At 36.5% G+C, this 25,588-nt stretch overlaps 1 protein-coding gene across 1 annotated transcript in view; it reads right to left on the reverse strand.

Moving 5' to 3' along the window:
• Positions 1 to 353: 353 nt before the first annotated feature.
• The window catches only part of LOC131032022 (uncharacterized), a 33,986-nt gene continuing 8,751 nt past the window's right edge, over positions 354 to 25,588 (reverse strand). Inside the window, exons 2-3 of the mRNA XM_057962909.2 lie at positions 25,188 to 25,252; positions 354 to 826 (exon numbers count right to left, since the gene is read on the reverse strand). Of these exons, the coding sequence (XP_057818892.1) occupies positions 734 to 826; positions 25,188 to 25,252 (158 nt within the window). The 3' untranslated portion in view covers positions 354 to 733. The remainder of the gene's footprint in view (positions 827 to 25,187; positions 25,253 to 25,588) is intronic.

A 25,588-nucleotide genomic window follows, 5' to 3' on the forward strand; every position in this document is an offset into this window, starting at 1 on the left:
CGTTTTAAGTTTTCTACACAAACCTAAATAAATTTGCAAAAATTCTCTCTCAATTTAAATACTATTTCAATTTTTGTATAAATATTTAATAAAAAGCATAGAAATCAACTATAATATCTTTTTCTCTCTCAATTTAAGAGTTGTATTTCAATTTTTGTACAAATATTTCATGAAAAGGTATTTCAATTTTTGTACAAATATTACTTGAAAAGCATAGAAATCAACTATACTTTCTTTTTTGGAGAAGAGTAAACCATAAATCTGATTTTCTTAACTAAACTTCTAAAGCTTAAAATATATTAACAATCATATAAAAATGACACTGGCATTTATCCATCTTAACATCAGATCAATGTATTGAAAGGTTTCCAAATGACTCAAGGCACCAAGCCTTATAGCCAAATTCCAATAAAATTAGAATAAAAAAAGCCATTTAAATTTTGATGGCCATATTTTATATGAATGTATACCAGAAGCTTACCCATCATTCACCCTCTCTTCTTTAGTTGTTTTAGACAACTGCATGTTTGAAACAAGCCAAAACAGAAAGAAAAATCAATTTAACACCCTATCAGTAAAATGCAAGTGAAACTAGTAATCAAAGTTCCACATATGTTGAGCATTTATGCCAGTACATAACGTGACAGTAATCACTGCTCAAAACGTTCCCTGGATTTTCAAGTAAATTACAGTCACTGACACTTTGGCATACTAAGATAAGATGGAGACTAATTTATGAATCTGATATTGCAGATGCAGAATGCTTAGGATTCGCAGCCTCAGTTGCAGCTTGGGCGTGGACAGTATGTGCCACATAAGGTTTCAACTGAACAATCACAAAAAATAATTATTAAAACTTGGTTTCCAATTGCACAGAAACCGTTGATATAAAATATATGCGAAGATTAGACCCTGCAAGTTCATGATCACTTCCCAAAAACTTAGAAATGTATACAAAAGCAAATTAAGGATTACCACCATACTCATCTTCCAAACTTTTAATTTAAAAAATGCCATCCCTAAATCTAAATATGAAATGCTTGATAAGACGAGCAGAATACAATGTTTCACTATACTCTGCCATCCAAGAAAATGATTACTTTAATCCATCATGTTTATTAAAGTTCGTTAAGGCATTTGTATCAATTCACCACCTTCCCAGAATCTTTCTAGATTAGCATAGTAAAGGATTTTAGCATTTCTTTTCAGGGTTTACACCATATCTGATAACCTTTTCTATAAAATAATGCTGCTATGAAGCGCTAGAATTTCAAGAAAAGATTACTCATCCAAAGCAAAATGTTACTGTATATATAAACGTGTACCGGTACCCAGAGAAAAAACATTAATACCGCACTGGTGTAACAGGACCAGCAACTTAGGCAAGAAATGAAGACATGCAGCATTAAAACAACTGTTTCAAGCACTCAGATCATGGCAGGTGACAACATTAATTTGCAGTTTCAGTCATGCTGGTATCGTATTAAGTAATTTTCTGTTCACATCATCATGCAGAATTTATTAGGGAATCAAGGCATTCATTTCTCCACTTATTTTCCTACTCTTCCTTTCTCTCCTCTTCTTCCCTTCTTATGCTTCTAGTTCTAAGTCCTATATATTATATCTGGTTCTTTCGGAATGGAGATTAAATTTACAAGCAAAACTTTTTGACATTTTTATATCAAGAATGTGCAGTCTCCAACCTTTGGGCATGTATTTCATTTTATTATTCAGATCTGTCTCAGCCAACATAACTGTGCAATTATTCAACCTCTTGTATTCACTTGCTAATATATGGCTTTTGATGAATAAAATACATCGTTCACTATGTCTACTTATGGTTTTGTCTATAAGTTTTTCCTCTGCCTTTCTCAGTTGCATTTATAGCATTGGTTCATGTGTTTGGGATTGCTTGATCCTTTTAGGCAGCTTCTGGCCTTCCACGTATCGATGACCATAACATCTCTAACCTTCATTGTTGCGGTTGTGCCTTCTTGTCACTATTGATGACTGAGTCCCATACTAATAACCTGGTACAAATGATCAGATTTGTTTAGCACATCACCCTATTAAAATCAGTTTTCATTTTCAATTTCTTCTTCCTTTCTTCTTCCTTTCTCTACTAAATGTTTGAAAGAGCTTATTGAAAATCAAACTAATAGTCGGCTTCTCAACCCCAGAAGAAGTTTTATGAACTGTATCCTACATTCTGTTGTCCTCAATTTTTTGTAGTTCAAAAATGGAGACAACCCCTATGAATCTTTCTTTAAAATTCATATTGTTATTTCTCTAAAGCACACTTTTCGAGGACAAATTTGTCTTCACTAATGTCTAATCAAGTGTGCAATTTCTTTGGGTTTTTCATTGTTAAGTTTATTTTGTTTTCGGTTTTGTTTATGCCCCTCTTAGTTCAAAATCGGATTTCTAGTGTCTTGTTGCAAGTAAGGGGAACTTTTTGTTTCCATTGCAAGTAAATGAATAATAATTGTAATCGGGTCCTGGGGACCCAACTACAGGTAAGTTTATTTATCTTTTATTTTTGTCAACTTGTAATCGGGGTTCTAACACCCGATTACAAGTGTTCCTTGTGATATGTAAGTGGTCTTTTTAGTTGTAATCGGCTGTTAGCACCCCGATTACAAGTCTCTTGCATATTTTTTGCTTTTCATTGATTTTTGATGCCCCGATCCGTTTCTCCTTCACCCCACGATTTGAGGAAATATCATTGATGTTCTAAGTAATGGTATTGTGAAACGAGTGTTCTTCTTCTTTTATATTTATTTGGGACTTTGAATGCATTATTCATGCTTCGCTTTCTTCTTTGAGGTCACGTAAGAGAGCAAGGGAATTTCTTTCTTTTGCGTTGAATCCAGGTAAGTTTCTTACTTTGCTTTGCTTTCTTTTTGTTTTTCATTGCTTGGCCTCCTTTATCTTGTTCTCATTTATGCACACTGTGTAAGGGTTTCTTTATTACGGCTGAGTATTAAACATTTGTGAAGCCTTCACAGTGGTACTTCCATTTGAACCGTGTATGTTTGAAATTGCTCTTCCCATCATCTGCATTTCATGTGTGTTTGATTGTAATGAGCTCAAGATGGTTCACTTGTAATCGGGTTACAAAGACCCGATTACAAGCTTACTTCCCCAAGCAATTTTGACTCGCAATCGGGTCCTTGTAACCCGATTACAAGTGAATAAGGTGGAAGATGCATTATCGGGTTCCTTGAATACAAGTTCACTCTCTTATGTAAGTCAAGTATACTTGCAATGGGGTCTTCTTGACCCGATTACAAGTATCAAATTTGAATTCTTCATCATCTCATCATGTTCATCTCTGCATTGCTTCATACCCTCTACTTGTAGTCGGGTCTTTAGAACCCGATTGCAAGTTCATTATGTCTCCACTTGTAATTGGATCCAAAAGACCCGACTACAAGTAAGCTCATGTCTTATGATATGTGTTAAGGATGCATTCATGGTCCGATTACAAGTGCTCCCAGCTTGTATTGCATACTCTTCATATGCAATCGGATCTCTATGACCCGATTGCAAGCATTCATCATCACCCGCATTTCAAACTATGCATTCACACTTGCAGTTGGGTTTTAGAGACCCGATTACAAGTGCAAATCATGAAGTTTCATTTGCTTTATGCAATTGCAGTTGACTTTTTGAGATCCAATTTCCACTCCTATCGCTGTCCAAGTTTATCCAAAAAGCATCTTTAGTTGATCCATCCCTTTTATGCTAAATACCCATGTGAGTCTTGATGTGAGCATTGGTTTTCAAAGTTTTGGCATCATGGAATCCCCAATAGCTGCTGAAGATGTTTTTACTCTCAAGTTTTCATCAGTGTTGCAGATTCTTGTTCAATGATAGAAGAGCCAGCATCTCCTTCCAACAAGAAGATGAAGTATAAATATGATAAATATCAGAATGAGATTGCTCCTACTCAAGTGGTTTTTCTCATTGATGAGATCACAGACACAGAGATTGGACATGTCGATATGTCTGAGTTTTTGGAAAGAGCGGAGGGATCACCGACTCATAGCATGCAATTGCTCCTGAACAGTCACATTCATTTGGTCTCCTCTTTCCCAGTGGCTGCCTTGGAGCTGGAGTTTGTGCTTGCATGCGCTGCTCATTTTGACAGCAGATCTAGGACGATCAAAGATGATGATGGCAATGTCATAATCAGATTAAATGCAGAAACAATTGATAAGATCTTCAAAGTTCCCACTGTCCTTGTGTATGCAGACATCTCTATGAAGAGTGCTCTAGATCATTATAATCAAAGAAGATCGGACTGCATTAGACACATCAACTCTAAATGGCTCAAGACTCCTAGGACTAGTTTCACAAGATGGCCCAAGTTGTCTCGCTCTGACTTCATTGAAGAAGTTAGTGATATGATCACACTTCTCAGCAAGCTAATGGGTTTAAGGCACTCCAACGTGTTTGAGATTTGGATGTACAAGTACATTGTAGTCATGAGAAAAGGGCAATCTCACATTTTCTAGGTTAAAGAAATCAATGACAACCTATACAAGCAGCTAGCAAAAGTTCCAACCACCCTCACCTTTTACATGAATTCATACTTGGTGTACATAGCGGCGTCACTTAGACAGTTTCCTGGTCTTTCTACCAAAGGTGACAGATCGTTGGTGCCAATATGGAAGTATTATGAACAACTCACTTTGAGGCCCAACAAAATTCATTATAGAAGAGTGCAGGATGCCTTCTTTGGCCATTTCATGTGTTTATTTGCGAAAACACTCAAGAACATGATAGCCTCCGAGGTAGCATGGAGGAAGGTGAATGAGTACGAATGTTTGTTCCTGCAGTTCCCAACTTTCACCTACTTGAGAGTCGGATGTTTTGAAGGTCAGCCATACATGCTACCCAGACACCCCACCGACAAGATCATTCTGATGGAATTGGCCTGGCAACTAATGGCAGTTCATGCAATCCAGTTAGCCAATCACAAACAAGGTATCAATATTTCCTCTCATAATCCATTACAAATTGGTTGGTATTCTTTGACCACCTCAGCCAGAACTAAGGCGATGGAAACTAAACTCAAGATATCAAGTTAAGGAAGTTCAAGGAGAGGAAAGATTTTGATTATCGGGGGATGAAGGACAAAATCAAGAGAGCCTTCACTCATGTTCATTGCCTCGAAGATGTGTGGGTTGATCTTCACACTGAAGAAGACATCAGGAGAATGGATTACAACAAGCTCACTTTGGAGCAGATTATAGATCTGGATCTAACCAAGATCACAAAAGGAATGGTGGATGACGGGCAGATCCTTGACCCAGAGTATACAGGACAGAGTTGTAGAGGCTCCTCTTCCCTCTCCTCAATGGTCACAAAAGGAGCGTGTTTCTGTTTTTGACGAATTTCAGCCCATTCTTCTCAACACCAATGCTTGGCTAAAGAATAATAATGTCAAGACCATCAAGATTAAAGGTGGAGCAGAAAGTGATTCAGCTGGACCAATTGGGCGAAGATCTGAGGTTAGAATTAAGTCTAAAGAAAGTGCTTCCTCTTCCAGCACTAGAATCAAGCTAAGGGTAAGTAGGGCCTTGGTTATTCCTCCACAAGAAGTAACACTGAAAGGAAAGGAGAAACCACAGATGCAGATTCATGTTATTGACCCAGAGGGTGAAGAGTATGAAGAAAATACAGCAAGATCTACTCCTTCTATAGGCTCGGATTCTCCTCATACCGTTGTTCCTCAATTGTCATTGGATGTACCCATGTCTCCAATTGACACAAATGTGGACTCTTTCTCCACAGTTCATGTAGATCCTGTTGAACTAAGTACATCCGTTTGCACTGATGTTGAAGTACCTGTTGAGGCTTCTCATGGCAGACTGGAGAATGTCTTTGATGTGAATTTGCCACCTGAACAAACGCTTGTCGCTGTCCAAACAGAGGCTTCTCCTAGAGTGACAACCGTGGTACAGGCAAAGCCTGTTTCTTCACAAACCATGGTTGCTATCTCAGATGCAAACTCATTAGAACTACCCCCATGGTTGAGTTCAATCACACCTAAAAGGAAGTAGGAAATCTCTCCAGACATATTTGATTTCCAGCAGCTCAGGAAACCTAAGCCAAGGGCTGCTAAAAAGGCAAAGACAATTTCACGAGTGGTGGTGGATAATAATAAAATGAAATATGCAAAAGTGGCAGAGCCTTTAGTTGAGAAACCGCCAGAAGAAATGCAGTTGTCTGAGTACAAGCTCGCAAGGGTAGAACATGGAAAGAAGACGCATGCAGGTATTATGCATGATGCTACGAATTCAATGGCTTCAATGGTCCAAGTTATAATGAGTTGTTGGTGAAGGAAAATGAGCTTAAGGAAAAGAATTCACCGCTCATCACAATGATCCAAAAGATCACTAATTCTTCAAAACAAGTTGATCCTTTGACCTCCTCCACATCTGAAGAATCTATCAAGCAATTGGAGAAAGCCACTCAAAAGGCCAAGGCAGTTGATTTTTGGGTAGATCAATTGATTGATCAAAGCACTCAAGTGGTAAAGAAAACATTGCATGTATTGAACAATGTAAGAGCAGCAAAAATGACTTTGGATGCTTTTAACCAAAGTCTAGATTCAATTGATAAAGATTTAAGAATCTGGCATGAAATGGATCAGATTAAGTTGGAAATCCTGTGCAACAATATGGTGATACCAGGAAGAGAAAGGTTATAGAATTTGATGAACTTTTGACCAACAAGTCATTGGTTATCAAAGATCTCATCAAAGATGTACACGTTACTCTTGAAATGAGTAATGAGGTGGAGCAGGATGTCCTCTCCAATTTTGACAAGATATCCTGCAAGATCTTAAGTAATGATGGAGATTTACTCACAAAAGATCTGATACTTACTGAATAAGTATCAAAGCTTCGTCAGGAAATAGAATCAGAACAGTTTACTGTGGATTCAATCCATAAGTTTGTGAGTTATCAAGTGTTCTTTGATAAAATGTAAATTGTTCTTGAGGATCACAAGGAGGCAACAGTAAGGTATTTTGACATTATCATCAAGACTGTTGTCGTTGCCACAAATACAGCAAGTCCTGATCCTAATGAGTTGCACAGATTCATCCACAGATTCTAGTCCTTCATGGCCACAGATAGAAAAGAATAAGAAGTGTATCATGAAACTTACATTTTGTTTTCGACAAATTACATGTACATGTAGTGTCAGGATTCATGATTACAAATGGATTCTCACTTGTAGTCTTGTAAATTGTAATTACATGTAGCCAAATTACAAGTTGGTTAGCAATAGAACTGTAATTTGAATAATTCATAGTTAGTTAGTTAGTTGTGGAAAAAATCTTAGTTGATTAGACGTCTCCCCCTTTTTGCTCTCAACCCCTCCCCTATATATAGACGAGGGTGCCCTTTGTAATTTTTATCTTTTTAGCAAACAAGAAAAGTCTGCAAAAAATTGCAAGCATAGAGACTTTGAGCTTTATACTTGTAAACTAATTTTCTTCAAGTAATATCAAGAGAGTTTGGAATTTCAGACTTTGTGTTGAAGCCATACTTTATGTCCATTGTGTTCTTTGGTCATAGTGGAATATTTCTTTGTATTTACTTGAGATTATTGTAATAAAGTTGTTAAAAGGAGCTTCAATTTGATTTCTTGTAGACTTTGTGATGCAAACAATGAGGATTGAATTAAATTAGTTATCAGCTAAAACCTGAGAAGCACTGTAAGATTGTGTGCTTGTGGTTGTTCCCATTTGAAGTGATTCGAAGGTGCATCATACTCGTAGACTTTGCGCTGCCATATGTTGTATATTGTTCTTGCTTTATAATTATGGAAAAGGTAGATAGGATTGTGGGAACTCTAGACTTTGTGCTTAGTTGTTTTCTCATCCCGAAGGAGGATACGGGAGTCTTTGTGCTTTCAAGAAACTTCATTTCCTCTCTTGTCTTGCAGCTGCTGTTATTACCATTTAAAAATTGTTGTTTCTTTTCTAGGAAGAGAAAAGAACATAATCTTTTCTGAAAAAAAAGAGGAAAGGTTGCTGTCCTACTCAAATTAGATTAAATTAGATTAAGTATTTAGTTAGTAGAAAAGGAGGAGCCTTCCCTAAAATAGGAGAGTTTTAAACTCACACGCTGTGGCTGAAACCATAATTTTGCACATCTTCCCAAGTGTACAAAATTTTCAACCAACACATTCATGAAACTTTCTACACAGATGTCCACGTAAGCACTAGTTTATAGTGAGAGCATAAACTTAGATATCAACAAAGACAAAACACAAAGGACGCAAAGATAAGCCTATATTAAGATATCTCAAATAGGTAATTAACAAAAAGGGGCACCAAAACATTGAAAAGAGCCGAAAAAAATAGGACATTGCAAGCATGGGTACCAAAACTCCCCATCCACATTCTCTCAAAGCCATACAAGTTCTAATACCATCCAATATATTAGTGGCTGCAAACTCCATCCATTCATTCCCATAGATGAACCAAACCCAGATTTCACCTGAAACAAAGCTACATAAATCAAGAATTTGGCCACTGACTCGATTACAAAGATGAAGCATACTGCATAACAAAATAGGCACAACTACACAAAATATGGCATTTACAGTAGTTTAAAGCAAAATTAAGAAGGGAGGATAGCAACAAAACATGCAGGTTAAAAATGGAGAAGTGAATTGCTCCAAAAGATTGAGTGATTAAATATAAAACGTAGAGAGGCAACCCTATATATAATAAGAGCACGTGTCACCTTAACAAGACACCAACATGGAATTACACCCTTAGTCAAGTGGATTGCAATATGACATAAAGAGGTGATATTTCAACAAATATACAAACTAATATACTCATGTCCCAATCCATCCAACAGCTCACCCTCTCGTTATAATGACTATACAAGGTATGAACTTAAGGACAATTTAGCTCAACTTATAACATGTTAATTCTAGGCACACAAAAGAAGAGAAATCTTTGTGGCATATAGCACCAAATCTCATCTCTGAAGCTTTCTATAGCAACTAGCTTTTACCAAAACTTTTCCATTTGAGTGCCAAGTAACTCAATACAAAAAAACAAAGAAATTGACCTTTCCCAATATTATGAATACATTACTCCAGCACGTCATATTATCAAATGAATAAATGGTGAGGCACTCCTTACTTTGAAACAATGTTTCAACCACCAATGTGACCACTCTTTCAAAATGGGGTCCATTTAATCTTGCAATTTGGTATTTCATCGATCCATCATGCTATGTGAGAGTTTTTGGTCCATATATAACATTCCACTCAGCATTAAGTCTAATGAGCCACCCCCCTCTTCAATGCTAATATAAAGGTGACCAGCTCTCTTATGAAGTAGCCAACTTGCATGTTTGGAGGTAAAAAGCATTTGAAACTGGCATTCAAAAGGTTTCTCTAGCATAAATCTACTTCTTTTATACAAGCAATAGTCCTTTCGATGCATATGCAAAAAACTTCTTTCTATAAAATGCCACCATAACTTTTTTTTCACATGCTTACGTCAATGTACCCTAGGGATGTGTTCCGAAGGAATTCCCATATTTCTCCATCCAAATACGTTTGGGGAATATACGATGGGGCTAGAACTTCCCCCCTCTATACTCAATATTTCAAGCTTCTGGGAAACATTCCCAAGATGTTCCCAAAACTAGGAATGGCCTACTATCCCAAGCATAGTTTGAAAAATCACTAAGTATTCAGCAAAACTCGTCAAGTCTTGGAGAGTACTTGGTCGAGTCCTGCTCCAAGACTCTTGAATCTTTGGCTCGAACTCCTAAGTCTTGAGCTCAAACTCTTCTGGGACCGGAACATAACAAACAAAATGATTGAAAATTCAAATTTTGAGAGTTTGAAGGTCATATGACATGTTTAATGTTTGAATTATGACAAATTGATAGTCAAAGTAGACTTCTATGTTCTCTAAAATCTAAATGCATTGATTTCTTTTTTTGTGTAATTATGAGGCTTTTTTTTTGCCAAGTCCCCGAGTCAAAATTTTGGGCCATTGAGTCAAGTCTAAGTCCAAGTTTTCGAACTATGATTCCAAACATCTATTAATATTAGTAGTAATTACTATTAATAATGAAAAAATTACTAGTTGTGTATGTTAATTAATTTTTAAAATTAATAATAATATTAATATTTATTCTTTATTAACTATGTCACCAATCCAGACACTACAAAGCCTGAGTCCTAGTTTGATCAGGCCAAGGTTCAAGGTCCGAATTCAATCCCCTATGGGTTTGGGTGGGATCCCATTCAAATCTTGCAGGTCCATCCTGTTGATGTGTTTTTAGCACAATCGAACACAAAATAAAATACCAAGGTATCTTATCCTCTCTTGAATAAAGTCTCTCAAATGCTATGTTGCGTGATCAAATGAGACAACTCCAAGGTTTCTATTGTCAGGTCTTGACTCGGGGATAAGCTCAATGGTTGATGTGATTGCTGGTAATCCAAGGGGACTTACGTTGAATACTTGAATGCTGAACGTTGAATACTTGAATGCTAAATGTTTGGATGTTGCTAGAACTTAGATTCTAACTACTTGCTTGGAAAATAAAAGAGCAAAAGAAATGGGTTTAGGAAGACTACGCTACTCCTAAGAATGCAAGAGACAATGAATAATCTTTGGTGAAACTCCACTAAGCCTTGCTTTGACATGCAAAGAAACAACTCCACAAAGCTCAGTGCGATCTTCTAAGGAAATTAGATGATTTTCAAATCATTATCAAGAATAGACACCATTAATTGAATGCATATCAATGATTGAATTACAATTGAACTTAAGCTCATTCAAGTATTCCAGTTGACCACACAAGGCGAATTTGCAATCAACAAACTGCTAGTGGTATGGATTAGGAGTTTCATCATTAATCATTCACAATTCCTTTCATTCATCTAATCAACATGAAAGCAAATGAGAAGTAGAAACCATGTAGCTTGTTGAAATAACACATTTCACCTTATCTTCAATGAAAAGAGTATATCCATTTACAAGCCTTAGCAACAATTTCCTCTTCTCCTAATCTATTCTAACTACTTGCTATCTAACATATATCAACTATTCACTGTTGTTGAACTATTTCTAAACTATTAACCTATTAACCTCTACAAATGAGGAGATTTGAGTCTTTTATAAATAGTTCTTTACAACAAATGGCTTAGATTGATTCACAATCAATGGCTAAGATCTAAGTCACAAGGTTCGCCGATTTTTTTGTTTGAGGTTCGAAATTCGGCGAACTCATTAAAACGGTATTAAATTCGTCAAAGTTTGCCACTAATTCGCATGACAAAATGTTAACTTTTTCATTTTTTATAATATATTTTCGTCGGGTTTATTTTAGGGTTTTCGGTATTTTTTTTAATAAATACTCGGCTATTTTGGCGTAATAAGCAGCCGACTTTGCTGCTCTTCTGCCGTGTTCGCAGTGTTTTGTGCCCGCCGAAGTTGACGTCGCCGTGTTTGCAAGTGTCGTGCTTGCCCGCCGTGTTGTTTGCTCGCCTCGCCGTATATTGCCACGATTGGAGTGTGCTCGCAGTGCCGCCATTGGACTCTTCTGCCGCCATTGAAGCTCACAGGTAGGCCGTGAAACCCTTTTTTTTAATTTGCTTATGTATTTTTTATTTGTTTTTCTATTTTATGATTTCTTTTTTCAAATTTATTTTAATATCGTTTTTAAATGTGGATGTTTTTCATTTTTACTATTTTTTATTTCGTTTTGTAAAATAAAAATAAAAATTAATATGATTTGAATTTTGAAATATATTTATTTTATATATTCAGTTTTTTTATCTATCAAATAAAATAGAGTGTTTTATTTTTATATTATATTTTTTTTTTAAATATCTTTTTAATTGTCAAATACTTTACTGTTTTCTTATTTTGTAAAATAAAAATAAAAATTAATATATTTTTGTTTTATGTTTTAAAACATAAAACATAAATATATTAATTTTTATTTATGTATACATTCAACTTTTTTATCTGTCAAATAAAGTAAACTAAAGTTTTTTATTTTTACTTTTTTAAATTGTGTTTTGTAAATAATAATATAATTTCGTTCTATGTTTTACAAGATATATATATATATATTTAGTGTTAGGTTTATGTTTATTGAAAGAATATTCATTTTCTTTATAAAAGTCAAAAGTAAAAAAATCATATATTTTGTTTTGTTGTTTTTTAAATAGAATGTAGTTAACAATTTCAATACTAAATATTGTTTTGTTTTTTTAAATATCCAAATTGTACCAAAATGCCTCCTAAAAAATCAAATTCTATAGTATGGAAATATGTGACACGTGATGGTAATGAACTCTTTTGTAAGGAATGTAAGAAACCTTTCAAAGGAAGTTTAACAAGGGCAAGAGACCACTTACTTGGAATCAGTGGGGGTGCAGGAGGAGGTGTTACTGCATGTCCAAAAGTGACTGCAGAAATGAGAGCTGCTTTAGAAAGAGAACAATCCTCTTCGATTGCAGGAATGATCAAGAATACACAAAAAAAACAAAGAATTCAAGAGGATGTGTCCAAGTTCACATCTATCTCTTCCTCTTCCAGTTTACCCAAGGCCACAGGTGCATCAGAAGGAAGTGGAACACTGAAAAGCTTTTGGAAACCGGTAGAGAAACAACAAGTGGATGATGCATTGGCTGATTTGTTTTATACAAGTGCTATTCCTTTCAATGTGGCAAGAAATCCTCATTTCCATAACGCAATTCAGAAAGTTGCAGAGTTTGGCAAAGGGTACACACCTCCAACTTCAGAGGCTTTCAGAACAACTCTTTTAGAGAGGTCAAAAGATAGAGTGATAGAAAAATTAGCTGAGGTCAAAGCTTCTTGGAAAGTAACAGGTTGCACCATATTGAGTGATGGGTGGTCAGATATATGTCAAAGGTCATTGATTAATGTTTTAGTAGCTTGCCCTGAAGGTGTTGTCTTCTTGAAAGTGATTGACACCATGAACCAGAAGAAAATTCCGGAATATATTTTTCAGATACTAGATGAAGCCATTCTTGAAGTAGGGGTGGAAAATGTGGTTCAAGTGGTTACTGATAGTGCAGCAAATTGTGTGGGTGCTGGGAAGCTGATTGTAGAGAAGTACCCACAGATATATTGGAGCCCATGTGTAGCCCATTGTCTAGATTTGTTGCTTCATGACTTGGCAAAATTCTCATGGATACATGAAGCAATCCATAGAGGGAGAGCAGTGGCAAATTTCATTAGAAATCACCGTCTCACATTGAGTCTATACAGGCAACATGCATCTAGGGAGTTGTTGAGGCCTTGTGAGACAAGGTTTGCTTCATTTTATATCACTTTGAAAAGAGTGATTGAAGAGAAAGCAGCTTTGAGATTGGTTGTTTGTTCCAATGAGTGGGAAAGTTCAGCACTTTCTAAAATTGCTAAGGGGAAGAACATAGAGCAAATCATTTTGAGCAGCAACTTTTGGGAAAGTGGAGCAAAAGTTTTGAATATATGTGGACCAATTGTTGATGTTCTTCGTATGGTGGATGGTGACACTCCTTGCCTTGGCATGCTTTATGAAAGCATAGACCGTTGTAAGGAATCTATTTAGTGAGCACTAAATAATGTAGAAGCAGAGTACATGGAGATTTGGGAGATAGTTGATTCCAGATGGAAGATGATGCACACACCTTTGCATGCAGCAGCATGCTATTTGGAGCCTAAGTTATTTCATATTGATAGACAAGCTGATCCTGAAATCATGTCAGGGTTTATGAAGCCATTAGCAGGTTTGAACAAGATAGAACAATTGCAGGTCTAATTAGAGACCAAAGTTGGAAATACAAGAGAGCAGAAGGGTTGTTTGGAGTAGAAGCAGCCCGAGATGATATGACACGAGATGAGGTACCTGGCTATAGATGGTGGATAAGCTATGGAGCACAAAATCCTAAACTACAACGCTTTGCCATTCGAATGTTGAGTCAGGGAGCGAGTTCATCCACTTGTGAGAGGAACTGGAGTTGCTTTGACCACATCCATTCCAAAAAGAGGAACAAGTTGCTGTCCGGAAAGTTGGGAGATCTTGTCTACATTCGGAGCAATTTAAAATTGTTCATGAATAGATCATCAAATGACTCCACATCTTATTCACAACAATGAATTTCAGAAGACATGGTAACTGGAGTTGTAGATGAGCCTGAGGATGACTTTGTGGATGATGAATTGGACAGTGATACTGATGATGATGATGATGCTACAGCAGCAACTCAGCCATGTGCTCTTGATGACCTGGAGCTTTTTTGAAGCTCTATAGTCTTGAATTTTGATTATACCTTTTTGACTAAAAACATCTTTGCAATCTTGATGACTTGTAGCTTTTTTGAAGTTCTAAAGTCTGGACATTTGATTGTATCTTAACTTGACAATCATGATATCACATGTTTCCTATGGTTTATATTAAGAATGTTGCATCTGTCTATAATGATTTTGAATCTATTCTGCAATCTTAAGTATATTGATAATTTGTTGGATATATTACTAATTTTTTTTTTTTAAATTATATAAGGCAAATTTGATGCCAAATTTTTTTTTCGAACTTTTTACCCTTGCCGAACTTCATCCGAACTCGAACTCGAACTCGAACCTTGTGACTTAGGTTGAGATTACAAGATGGAAACCCTAATTAGGGTTTGTTAAAACAACTCTATTCTAACCAATGAAATAATTACAATATTTGGACAAATGTTCTCTCTTGAATGTTTGACCAAAAGATAGTGAGGTTAGGTACATTAGAGTTTGTGCCTCCAAGGATGAGTTCGGTTCATTGAATCCGGACATGCTGATGGGGAGCCTCTTGATTAGTGGAGTGATGACTAGGATACCATCTCAGCTTGCTCATCTAAAACTTTCTCTACTCCTTGATCACGTTCGCTCTTCTTTACTCTAACTTGAAAATTTTCCTCTTTGTGATGCATTCCTAATCTCAACCTCTTAATCTTGAAGTATTTCCTTCCTTAACCTTCTTTGATCTTGAAATTCTTTGATGACCTTCTTGTATTCCCTTTTGATGTGTGAATGCTTTCCTTTGCTTGTATAGTTGCCTGTCATCCACTTCCTTGAACTTGAGCGCAATCTTTGTTTTTTGTTATGATATCCCTCTTTCATGCGTTGGATGTGCAACTTGAACTTCTTCATGTGATTGATCATTCGTATTGTTGTTGCATCTATCTTCTTCTCCTTTATCAGACATTTTCCTTTAGGTCTGATTTTAGTGCCCTAAGATTGGATTTCTGCCACTTCCCTTTCCACAAGTTCGTACTCCCAACCTGAAAGAAAGGAAAACATTTTGGAATAATTAAAAAAAAAGAATGCATTAATAATATAATAAACCTAATGGAAATAGCATAAATCCCTCATCAATCAAGAGCCAAACCCCCTATTCAGATCTGGAAACGAATTTTGAGCCAAGAAATGATAATATTGACCAGGAAAATTAGGTCTGATCAGAACTTGGTCTGCTAAATTCGCGCTTAGGGCATCTAATATTCACCTAAAATCTGCTTATGATTTCTGCCACTTCCCTTTCCACAAGTTCGTACTCCCAACCTGAAAGAAAGGAAAACATTTTGGAATAATTAAAAAAAAAGAATGCATTAATAATATAATAAACCTAATGGAAATAGCATAAATCCCTCATCAATCAAGAGCCAAACCCCCTATTCAGATCTGGAAACGAATTTTGAGCCAAGAAATGATAATATTGACCAGGAAAATTAGGTCTGATCAGAACTTGGTCTGCTAAATTCGCGCTTAGGGCATCTAATATTCACCTAAAATCTGCTTATGATTCTGCAAAACTCGCTTTAAAAGAGATCTGACTTATAATATGCTTGCTCCATCTTCTGATGCAATTTGCATTTTCTGGCTTTTAGGTCTGCCTGTAAGATTTAATGAATTCTGATTCGAAATTCACCTGCAACCCGTCCAAATTCTGCTTCCAACTCACCTTGTTTTCATTGGTAATCATCTTCAATTGACTTAAAAAAATTGTTTAAGTCTGTCTCTTGGATGCATTCAGTCCTGAATTCGCATTCTTCTGCTTCGTATATTAAATTCGCATTGAAAGATTTGTATTTTGATGATGTGGAATGGGAACTGGTTTGCTTTCTTATAGACCTCTTAAAAAATGTTTTAATTCCCTTTGCTGAGCGCTCCATCATAACAGCTGATTTTATATTTTGAGATGTTTATCTTATTTTAAAGTTTTGAATTTTCAAACTCTTTACTTAAATAAGGTGCTCCTTGTCCTTTGGTCCACGTTGGCCTTTCACCTTAGCTGGCACTAGCATTATCCCCAAAAATTTCGGGCTTTTTACATAGCAAAGGAAATGGGATCGGACCTTTTGAATGCCAATGGAAGTGGGATCGGGCTTTTTGAATGCCAATGGAAGTCAGTTCGGGATTTTCAAGAGGCAATGGAAGTGGGTTCGTACTTTTCCAAGGGCAACAATGGAAGTGCCATCGTACTTTTTGGGGAGCAAAGGACATTATACCATGTTAAATTGCTCTTCCTTATTGGCAAAAGAAATGACTTGTCCCATGGGTTGCTGACTTGGACAGTCCAAAGAAGTGCTGATGTCAGTAGTTGAAATTCCTTAGAAGCTTTAATTTGCATCTATTATTTAATTGGTGGGACCCAAGCAAGGCTACGGTAGTAAAGGAAGTCAAAGGAAATGCTTTATGCTTTTTAAAAATAAAATAAAAATTAAAAACTTTTTAAATCTCCATTTTAGATTTTGTGGGGGCCAAACATGTGTGGCAAGGTAGAGAGGGAGAGAAATGTGAGGTGGATGGAATGCGAGGGAAGTGGAAAGGAAAGCTGCCACGTGAGGAAAGTGGAGGAATGTAGGAGGGAAGGATAAGAGGAGTGGGATGTAGGGAAATGAGGGGTAAGTGAAGGTGAATATGGGGGGTATAAGAAGTGCTGCGGTGGGAGTGAAGGGAAGTTGGGAGGTATAAGGAGTAGTGAAGGGGTTAGGATACATGGGGAGTAAAGTGGAACGGGAGGTATAAGGGGTAGTGAAGGGGTAAGGGGGTAGGTTAGAAAATGTAGGAAATAGAAGGTGGGTTAGGATAGGATAAGGGAGGGGTAGATAAAGGGAAAGGGTAGGCTAAGGGGAGCAACGGTAGGAAGATAGAAAGGTAGAGGGTGGAAAGGTATGCTAAGGGAAGTAGAGGGGTAAGGGGTAAGGGGTAAGGGGATGTAAGTGAAAGTGAAGGTAGGTGTAGGTGAAAGTATAGGTAGGTGTGGGTGAAGGTAGGTAGGTGTAAATGCAGGTGAAGGATAGTGGATGAGTATACTAGGATGCGAAGAGGGTTAGGTAGTTGAAGGTATAGATGAAGGTAGGGAGGTAGAGGAAGAAGGGTAGGAGATAGAAGGTAAAGGAGATGGAAGTGGTAGTGGGGGTAAAGGTAAAGGTAGGAAGGGGGAGTGGAAAGGTAGATGGTGGATAGGAAGGTAGGTGGGTAAAGGATATGGGGTGAAACGGAAGGAAGTGAGGGGAAGTGGAAATGGTGGGAGATGGAAGGGAAGAAAAGAAGGAAGGTAGGTGAAGGGGAAGGGTAAGATGAATGGAAAGAAATGGAAGGGGATGGGAGTGAGTGAGTGAGGGAAAATGGAAATGAATGGGGAGGAGGTGAAGGATAGGAGAATGTGGTGAAGGTGAGGGTGAGGTAGGAAGTGGAAGGAGAGGGTGAAGATGGATGAGCTGTGGGAAGGAGTAAAATAGACAGATGGAAGGGAATGGAAAGGTGAAATGGTGAAGGAAATGGTGAGGAATAGAAATGGGAGTGAATGGGTTTGGGCACTGTTGTGACGTTTTCACACATCGCCCCATTGCAAATGGGGACCCCTGTTTTTTGCTTTTTAGGGTTTGTTTTTTTTAGGTCTTTTAGGGTTTTGTCAGTTGGCTTTTGCATTTTTGAGTGCTATCGGGGAGATCAATAGGATAGCAGGTCTTGCTGGAGTGAAGTCCTGATCCTGAAAATTTGGCTAAGTCTGAAAGTCCTGATCCTGAAATTTGGCTAAGTCTGGAATGTCCTGATGCTGAAATTTGACTAAGTCTGGAAACTGAAAAACCTCAAAAAACTAGATTTTGCAATATAACTCCTGGAGGTCTGAAACCACTCTCAAACATCCTGAAAGTATATATGGAATATAACTTAAAGTAGTGACATTTCCTTCTATCTTTCTTCTTTCTTATACTTAAATGTTATATTCCATAAAAATTACCCTGATAGAGAGTTCAAAAAGTCAAATTTCGCTCCTGTCCTTCACTGAGGATCCAGAGCGAATTTCGCTCCTGTCCCTCTCCAAGGGACCAAGGCAAAGCGCTCCTGTCCCTCACCAAGGGTCCAGGGAGAAAAGGCTTATTTGAGTCATTCCTGACCTTGTTTGGTCAAATTGGAACATCAAAAGGCATGGTGAAGGACGAAATGAACATTATAGAGCATCCAGACTTGATCAAAGACAATGAAATGATGGAGTTTTTGTCTAGAAAGGTAAAAGCGCTCCTGTCCCTCACCAAGGGACCAGAGCGATTTTCTTTATATACACATTTTTAGACCTTTCTTAGACTTGAACTCTTATTCATGGCGTGTAACAAGATGATATCTTCCTTAGCCAAGACATTTCATGGTGAAAAGTGAAGCATTTTGGCCTAGAAGACAAAATTCGTTCCTGTCCCTCACTGAAGGACCGGAGCTTGAATTTCAAAATTTGCATTATCCTTGCAAGATTAAAGTGATTTTACGATTTGAAAAGGCCAAGGGAAGTGTGTTCTGTCCGTTGAATATAACTTGAGTGGGCCACAAAGGAGGGAATCAACCCAAAAGACAATAGGCGCTCTTGTACCTCTCCAAGGGACCAGAGCGAAATTATTGGCATTCACTATTTTCTACTTGGGCGTTAATATCCTCCAAATCGCATGAAATGCCAAAATCATCAACTTCGAAATATTTGAAAAAATTAATTAAATTGGCATTTAATAAATTAATTTTGGGCCTCAAAAAAATCGAATTTCTATTATAAAGGCATTTAAAATTAATTTTTGTGAAATAAAAAATTAAAAGTTGAGTGCACAAGGCATTATTTTGTCTTTATTTATCAAGTCGGCCTTCTTCTTAGTGTTTTTTATATTTTATTTTTTGGCTTATTTTGTCAAGTCGGCCTATGGGAAATAAAATGGTGAGCGCTCTATATATTTGGGTGTGTTTGTTCATTATTCAAATCATTCACTCATTATTTCAAGTGCGATTTGGAGGGCAAAGAAGAAGTGCGAAAGCTGGCCTATTTGGAGCAAATTTTCCTCAAGTGTTGAAGACTTAAGGTGGTGGAGTTGATGCTTGTGAAGACTAAAGGAGGCGCATTTTGCTAAAGGGAGTCTTGATCTACATTTTGCCTAGCAAATTCACCTTATTTTTGCATCATTTATTAGAATTAATTCTCAAGTGGAGGTATGGCAAGATCATCCTAGTCCCAATGTTGAAATTTTGAATTTTGAACTTCAAGTTTTGAAAATTGCGTAGTTAATTAGGAAATGATAACTCAAGATTTATCATGAAGTTTCCTAATTAAAATCTTGAATCTTCCTTTTAAAGTTTAATTTTTACATTTCAAGATATATTACTAATTTTGAAATGTTGTGTAGGTATCAAGATGGCGACTCCAAAACCCGGAGGATCTACAAGTCGGCAGGTTCTCATCAAGGACGATCAAGCAAGGACAAGGGCGACCTCCTCCAGCCTAGCATCGACAAGGACGACCTTCTTTGGACTAACGTCATCAAGGGCGACTTCTCCAATCCAGTATTCCAAGGTGAGGTACATCAATCATCCTGCACATCAAGGACACAAGAAGTTAGAACAAGGGTTCGTTGAAGAAGCAGATAGTTCCAGATGAATTAATTAAAGCTAGCTTCTCAACAACATCAAGTTGAATATTTACCAAGTTACAAGTGTCAGACGAGGTGGCATCCTAGTCATCACTTCTCCAGTCAGTGTGGTCCACCTCAGCATTTCCAGATTCAATGTACCTAACTCATGGAAGGTGGCACAAACTCCGATGTACCTACCCCAGCTATCCATTGGTGGAATTTTCTAGAGAGGACATGTGTCCAAGCAATACAATTTTATCATTGGTCAAGCATTAAATGTTATGTAATGGTTGTAACAAACCCTAATTAGGGTTTTCATTGTTGAATCTTGGCCATTGATCTCGAATGGATCTAAGCCATCGAATTGTATTGAGGGCACTATATAAGCCCTGGCATTTCATTTTATAGATAATAGTTAGAATATAGTTGGAAGCAGTTAGAAGACAGATAGAGAGTAGTTAGAAGGTGATTAGCTAGTTGATAGAATAGCAATTAGAGTAGAGTAGAGAGAGAAGGCAAAGATTGTTGCCAAGATGTTGTTGTAAAAGACTTGTAACTTCATTGAAGAAATGGTGAAATTTATGGGTCGATTTGACAATTTGCATGGTCTCTATACTTCTCGTATTTGATTTCATGTTATTAGATGAGTGGAAGAAATGTGTTTGATTGATGGTAGAATTCGTATATCCATACTACTAGCAGTTTGTTGATTGCAGACTTGCCTTGTGTAGTCAACTGGAATCATTCAACTTAAGCTTAACTTCAATTGTCGCTTCTTCATTGATATGCATCAACCTGATGGTGTCTATGCCTGCAATGATGATTTGAACATCATAAAGCTTTCCTTCGAAGATCGCACTAACCTTGTGGAGATGGTCCTGGGATGTCAAAACAAGACTTAGTTAGAATTTCATCAAAGATCAATCATTGCTCTTACATTCTTAGTGTTAGGATTAAATCTTTTTCTCGCCCTCATCTTTTTTCCTTTTTTCAAATCAAAGCTAGTAAAGAGCCTGTGTTCCAGCAATATTCAAAGCAGATCAGACATTCAATCATTAAATGTAAGTCCCCTTGTGATTCCAGCAAATCACATCATACCACAGAGAGCTTATCCACACGTAGAGACCCTACATACAAGAACCTTGAAGTCATCCTGATTGATCCTTTTCCGCGATATCTTCAGCAATCAGAGGCTTTATTCAAGAGAGGATAAGGTACCTTTAGGTATTTTATTCTGTGTTTGATAGTGTACAAAACACACGTCAACAGGCACCCACTGGCAGTGTTGGGAGAAGTGGAAGTGATTATGCCTTGGCTGGGCAAAGGAAGTCATTTAAAATCGCCATCTCCAGCTTGTTCCCATCAAATTTGATCTTTGGTTTCAATCTTTATATCAATCATCCATGTCAAATCAGCAAAGGAAAAGTTGTATTTGTGGTGAGGCACAAGAAATGTTCAAGATTCTTGCTCCATTCGCTCAAGCTCATCACTTTATCTTCAAAACAACTCCTTGTATCCAAATCAAACCTCTAAGACGTGGAAATGTATTCTAGGCCAGGTTAGTGATTGGAAAGATCAAAGTTATTGCTTAGCAAAGGAAGCAATTCGTGATCCATGAAGAGCAAAGGCAATATCGGACTTTTCAAGTGCCACTAGAAGTCAGTTCAGACTTCTTGGAGGGCAAAGGAAATTTTCTTATACTTAGCCAAATTTTTGCCCGTGTGACTTGCCTCTTAATGGAAGTGCAATCAGACCTCTTGAATGGCAAAGGAAAATCTTCTATACTTATTGATGAAATTTCCATTCAAGAGACTTACCTCTCAAACCTCCTTGCCTATCTAGCTCAAATTGACACAATTTGACACTTCCTTGCCATCTAGAGATGATGATCAATCGAAGGAATCGTCTCATACTAGCCCTTGAGAAACTACACCTCTTCGACGCAAAGACTAATAGCCAAGACACTACCATTACAAAAAGTTAAGCTAAGACAACTAACCTAGAAAGCGAAAAAGTGGGGGGCCCCATTTGCAATGGGGCAATGTGTGAAAACATCACAACACATCCCAAGCAAACCTGAGGCAAATTTAGTGAGTACTCGTGCCACACAAGCAAATTTTGCCTTTCTTAATTTATTTTTTACCTTTTTACCCTTAAAGTACAATATGTCCCTCAAACCCTAAAATGTGGCATAAAAAACATTCAAAAGGCAAAAGCAAACTTATTTTTCATATAGTGAATGAAAAACAAAAATATTATCTTCCATTGTTGAACTTATTTTCTTGCTTTTCATCACACAAATAGAGTTGGAGATTAATCGTAGAACATTCCAAGCTAGTTGTGCTATTCCTACGAATTTGCAAGAGTTTGTTTATTGACAAGGAGATCATAGAGGAAGATTTCTTTTAAAGAGGTAGGTTTTTTGAAGTTTTTGGTTTTTTTAACTACATGTTTTTTACAAATAAACTCTCTTGTTTTGTTTTGAAGTCTTTGGTTTGTTTTCATTCTTCTAGGTATCTATAACACATGCTTAGTTTTTTTTAAATGAATTAATTATTAAGTTGTATTTTATATTTTTAGTCTTCATTTGTTTCAATTCTTCGAATGTGTTGTTTATTGAACTTGTTGTATTAGGTATTACAATGGCAATTGGTTTTAGCTCCATGAATCAACCCTGCTTCAAAACATACGCAAACTCTCCTTTGGAAATATGTTGAAATGGTAAAACAGCTTCTAGGAGGTTGGGGTTATTTTTGGATTTGTGGTGAATGTAAAATTAGATATTTGAGCTCAAACAATTGAATGAAAGGATATTTGTGCAAGATCAAAGCATCAAACTTTGTCCAAGCAAACATGATACTAGCATTCCAAAAAACCAAGAAAAAGTAGATCAAGCAATAGGCCATAAATCAAATCATCCTTTGTTAAAGAAAGGATCTCTAGGGATGAAACCCCTTCTACCACCTTCTCAATTTCAACCTACAGAGAGTCATTAGTTTTTGTCCATACTTGAAGAACAACCTGTGGCCTCTACACATAAGAAATCAAAGGGACCATTGGAAATAGCATTTCATAATGAGACTTGAGAGATTATCAATCAACACATAACAAGATGTGTCCCGCAAATGGATTGGCATTCAATGTTGTCTCTTCACCATATTGGCAACAAATGGTGAAAGCAATTAATGAGGCTCCTTGGGTTTTGAGAAGGTGCTATTCACCTTATTAGAAAAAGAGGTGAAATTTGTTAAAGACTCCTTGAAGCCCATAAGGAATTTGTGGGTCAAAACAAGGGTGTCCATCATTTCTAATGGATGGAAAGATGCAAAAAATCAGTCATTGATCAATGTTATTGCAATGTCCCCTAAAAGGCAATGTTTTTTAGTGCAGTGGATTGTGAAAGGAGGATAAAAGGATGATGCACTTATTGATAACATTCTTTGTGGCAGTGGATTGTGTAAAGAGGATAAAAGGATGATGCACTTATTAATAACATTCTTTGTCAAGCCACAGAGGAAGTGGACCCTCAAAATGTTGTGCAAGTTATAACAAAAGCCAAAAATTGTAGAGTGGCTAGGCTATTGGTTGAGGAGCAATATTCCCACATTTTTTGGACACCTTGTGCTATCCACTCCCTCGACATTATGCTACAAAAAATTTGCACCAAAATTGATTGGATCAAAAAAGGGTATGCTAAGACTGAAGACATGCAAATCTTCATCACCAACCATCATATGTCACACAAGACACAGTTAGAACATTCTCGAAATTGGAATTGTTGAGGGTAAGTTGAAGAATAAAAATGTTTCATTTTAATAAACTATTAAATTTTATTTTTATTTTTTACTTTAGTAAATTTATTTCTTTTTAATTTTGATTTTCAAACAAGTTGAGACTCATTTCGCCTCCAACACAATTTGTTGAGACAACTTATGAAGGTTCATGAGACACTTCCTAACATTGTCATCAGCCCAAATTGGTCCATATGGAAGCAATCCAGCACTACAAGGACAACAAAGGTTAAGCAAATGATCTTTGATGACATTTGATCTGTTATATCGGCATGGATAGACCACGTTTGGGTGAGGTATATGATAGCATCAACTCAATGATTAAGAAGATAAAAGTCATCATAAATGCAAAAAGGAAAGATCCTAAAGAAAAAATCTTCAAACTACACAAAATCATTGAAGAGAGATGGAACAAAATGACCACTCCACTACAACGTCTTGCCTTGCATTGAGTCCACGTTGGCATTTTAAATGCAAAGATATATCTCCATCTGGATGAGATCCACATGTTACATAAAAGCACAATTGATTCAACACTGAGTGTTTATTGTTTTTGCTTTGAAGTCCTTGCTGCATTTGCATGCGTACAATTAAGTCCAACTGCCTGAATCCATCTCACAATGCCATTTGACTTTTTCTGCTGTTGTAATTCATGATTATTATTTCTTTTTGATTTATGTAAAATTTGTAATAACAGTGAAACTATATTAGCCAATCAAAATAAGAGCTCAAATATATTAACCAATCAAATTGTTAGTAATTAATTTTTTAAATAGTCTTGGTAAAAAAGTTACATCTTTACTTTAAAAAAGAAAAATATTTCTTGTAAAAAAAATTATAACTTCTAATTTACTAACATATACAATTATTATAACTAATTAAACAATACTGATTACAATATCATTGCCTAAAGACAAATATCAATAACATGACCTAATATACTAATAAATGTTTCTATTTTGCATAAAAATATCCTATAGGATTTGAGATGTAATATTATGTGCACTGTAAAAGTTGCAAAGTTCCATCCTTAAAGGTTCATTTCACCTTTCCAAAAAGAGGGCATCTGCCACTTAGCTACATCTCAAAGAAGTCATGCTACAAAATCCAAGGCCAACAACCCTCTAAGGTTTCTTCATTGAATTGTATGACATAAATAGCCATCTAAGGTTTGACACCCAAAAACTAAAATTTTACAGGATAACAATAAGACGGGCACAATTAGAAATCGTACTGCTGTTGCATCAAAAAAAACCCTTAGAAAACTCAAATCTAAATCATCAAGTGATCACATGGTAAAACTTATTTCAACTTTGTGAATACAATCAATTTTGTGCATATTGCTCTTCTTCAAACAAGCAGAAACACATGTCAAATTTAATATATTTACAGCAATGTTATTGCATTATCACAGTAAAATAAGGAAAAAAGCAATAGAGGACATACCTTAAACCCAGTTAAATCAGGAACAATATAATGTGGCAATTTTTCTTCCATCAACACATATCCACCTGTAGCCATTCATACAATCAATTTAACAAATGCTCCTTGGAAATGAATATAATCCAAAGTTTACCGAGGTCCACATTTTCATTTTGAGAGCAAAAATCAAGTACCTTGGATATCTGCAGGTGCTCAATATGCCAGAAATTTAAAGAGCTCTAGACTTCTAAGCTAGGTTACCAATGAAGTTCAAACCTGTACCCTCTATGGTATGTTCCGTAAAGCTTTGTTTTCAATGGGTTATCACTAAATTGATGGTTTACTTGAGATCATAAGATACCATTAATAAACACATATATAAAGCATTCACCATAAGTTCAATGAGTCATCACAGAAGATTTTTT

The sequence above is a fragment of the Cryptomeria japonica genome, chromosome 10 (genome assembly GCF_030272615.1).
Source record: "Cryptomeria japonica chromosome 10, Sugi_1.0, whole genome shotgun sequence".
Classification (NCBI taxonomy): Eukaryota; Viridiplantae; Streptophyta; class Pinopsida; order Cupressales; family Cupressaceae; genus Cryptomeria; species Cryptomeria japonica.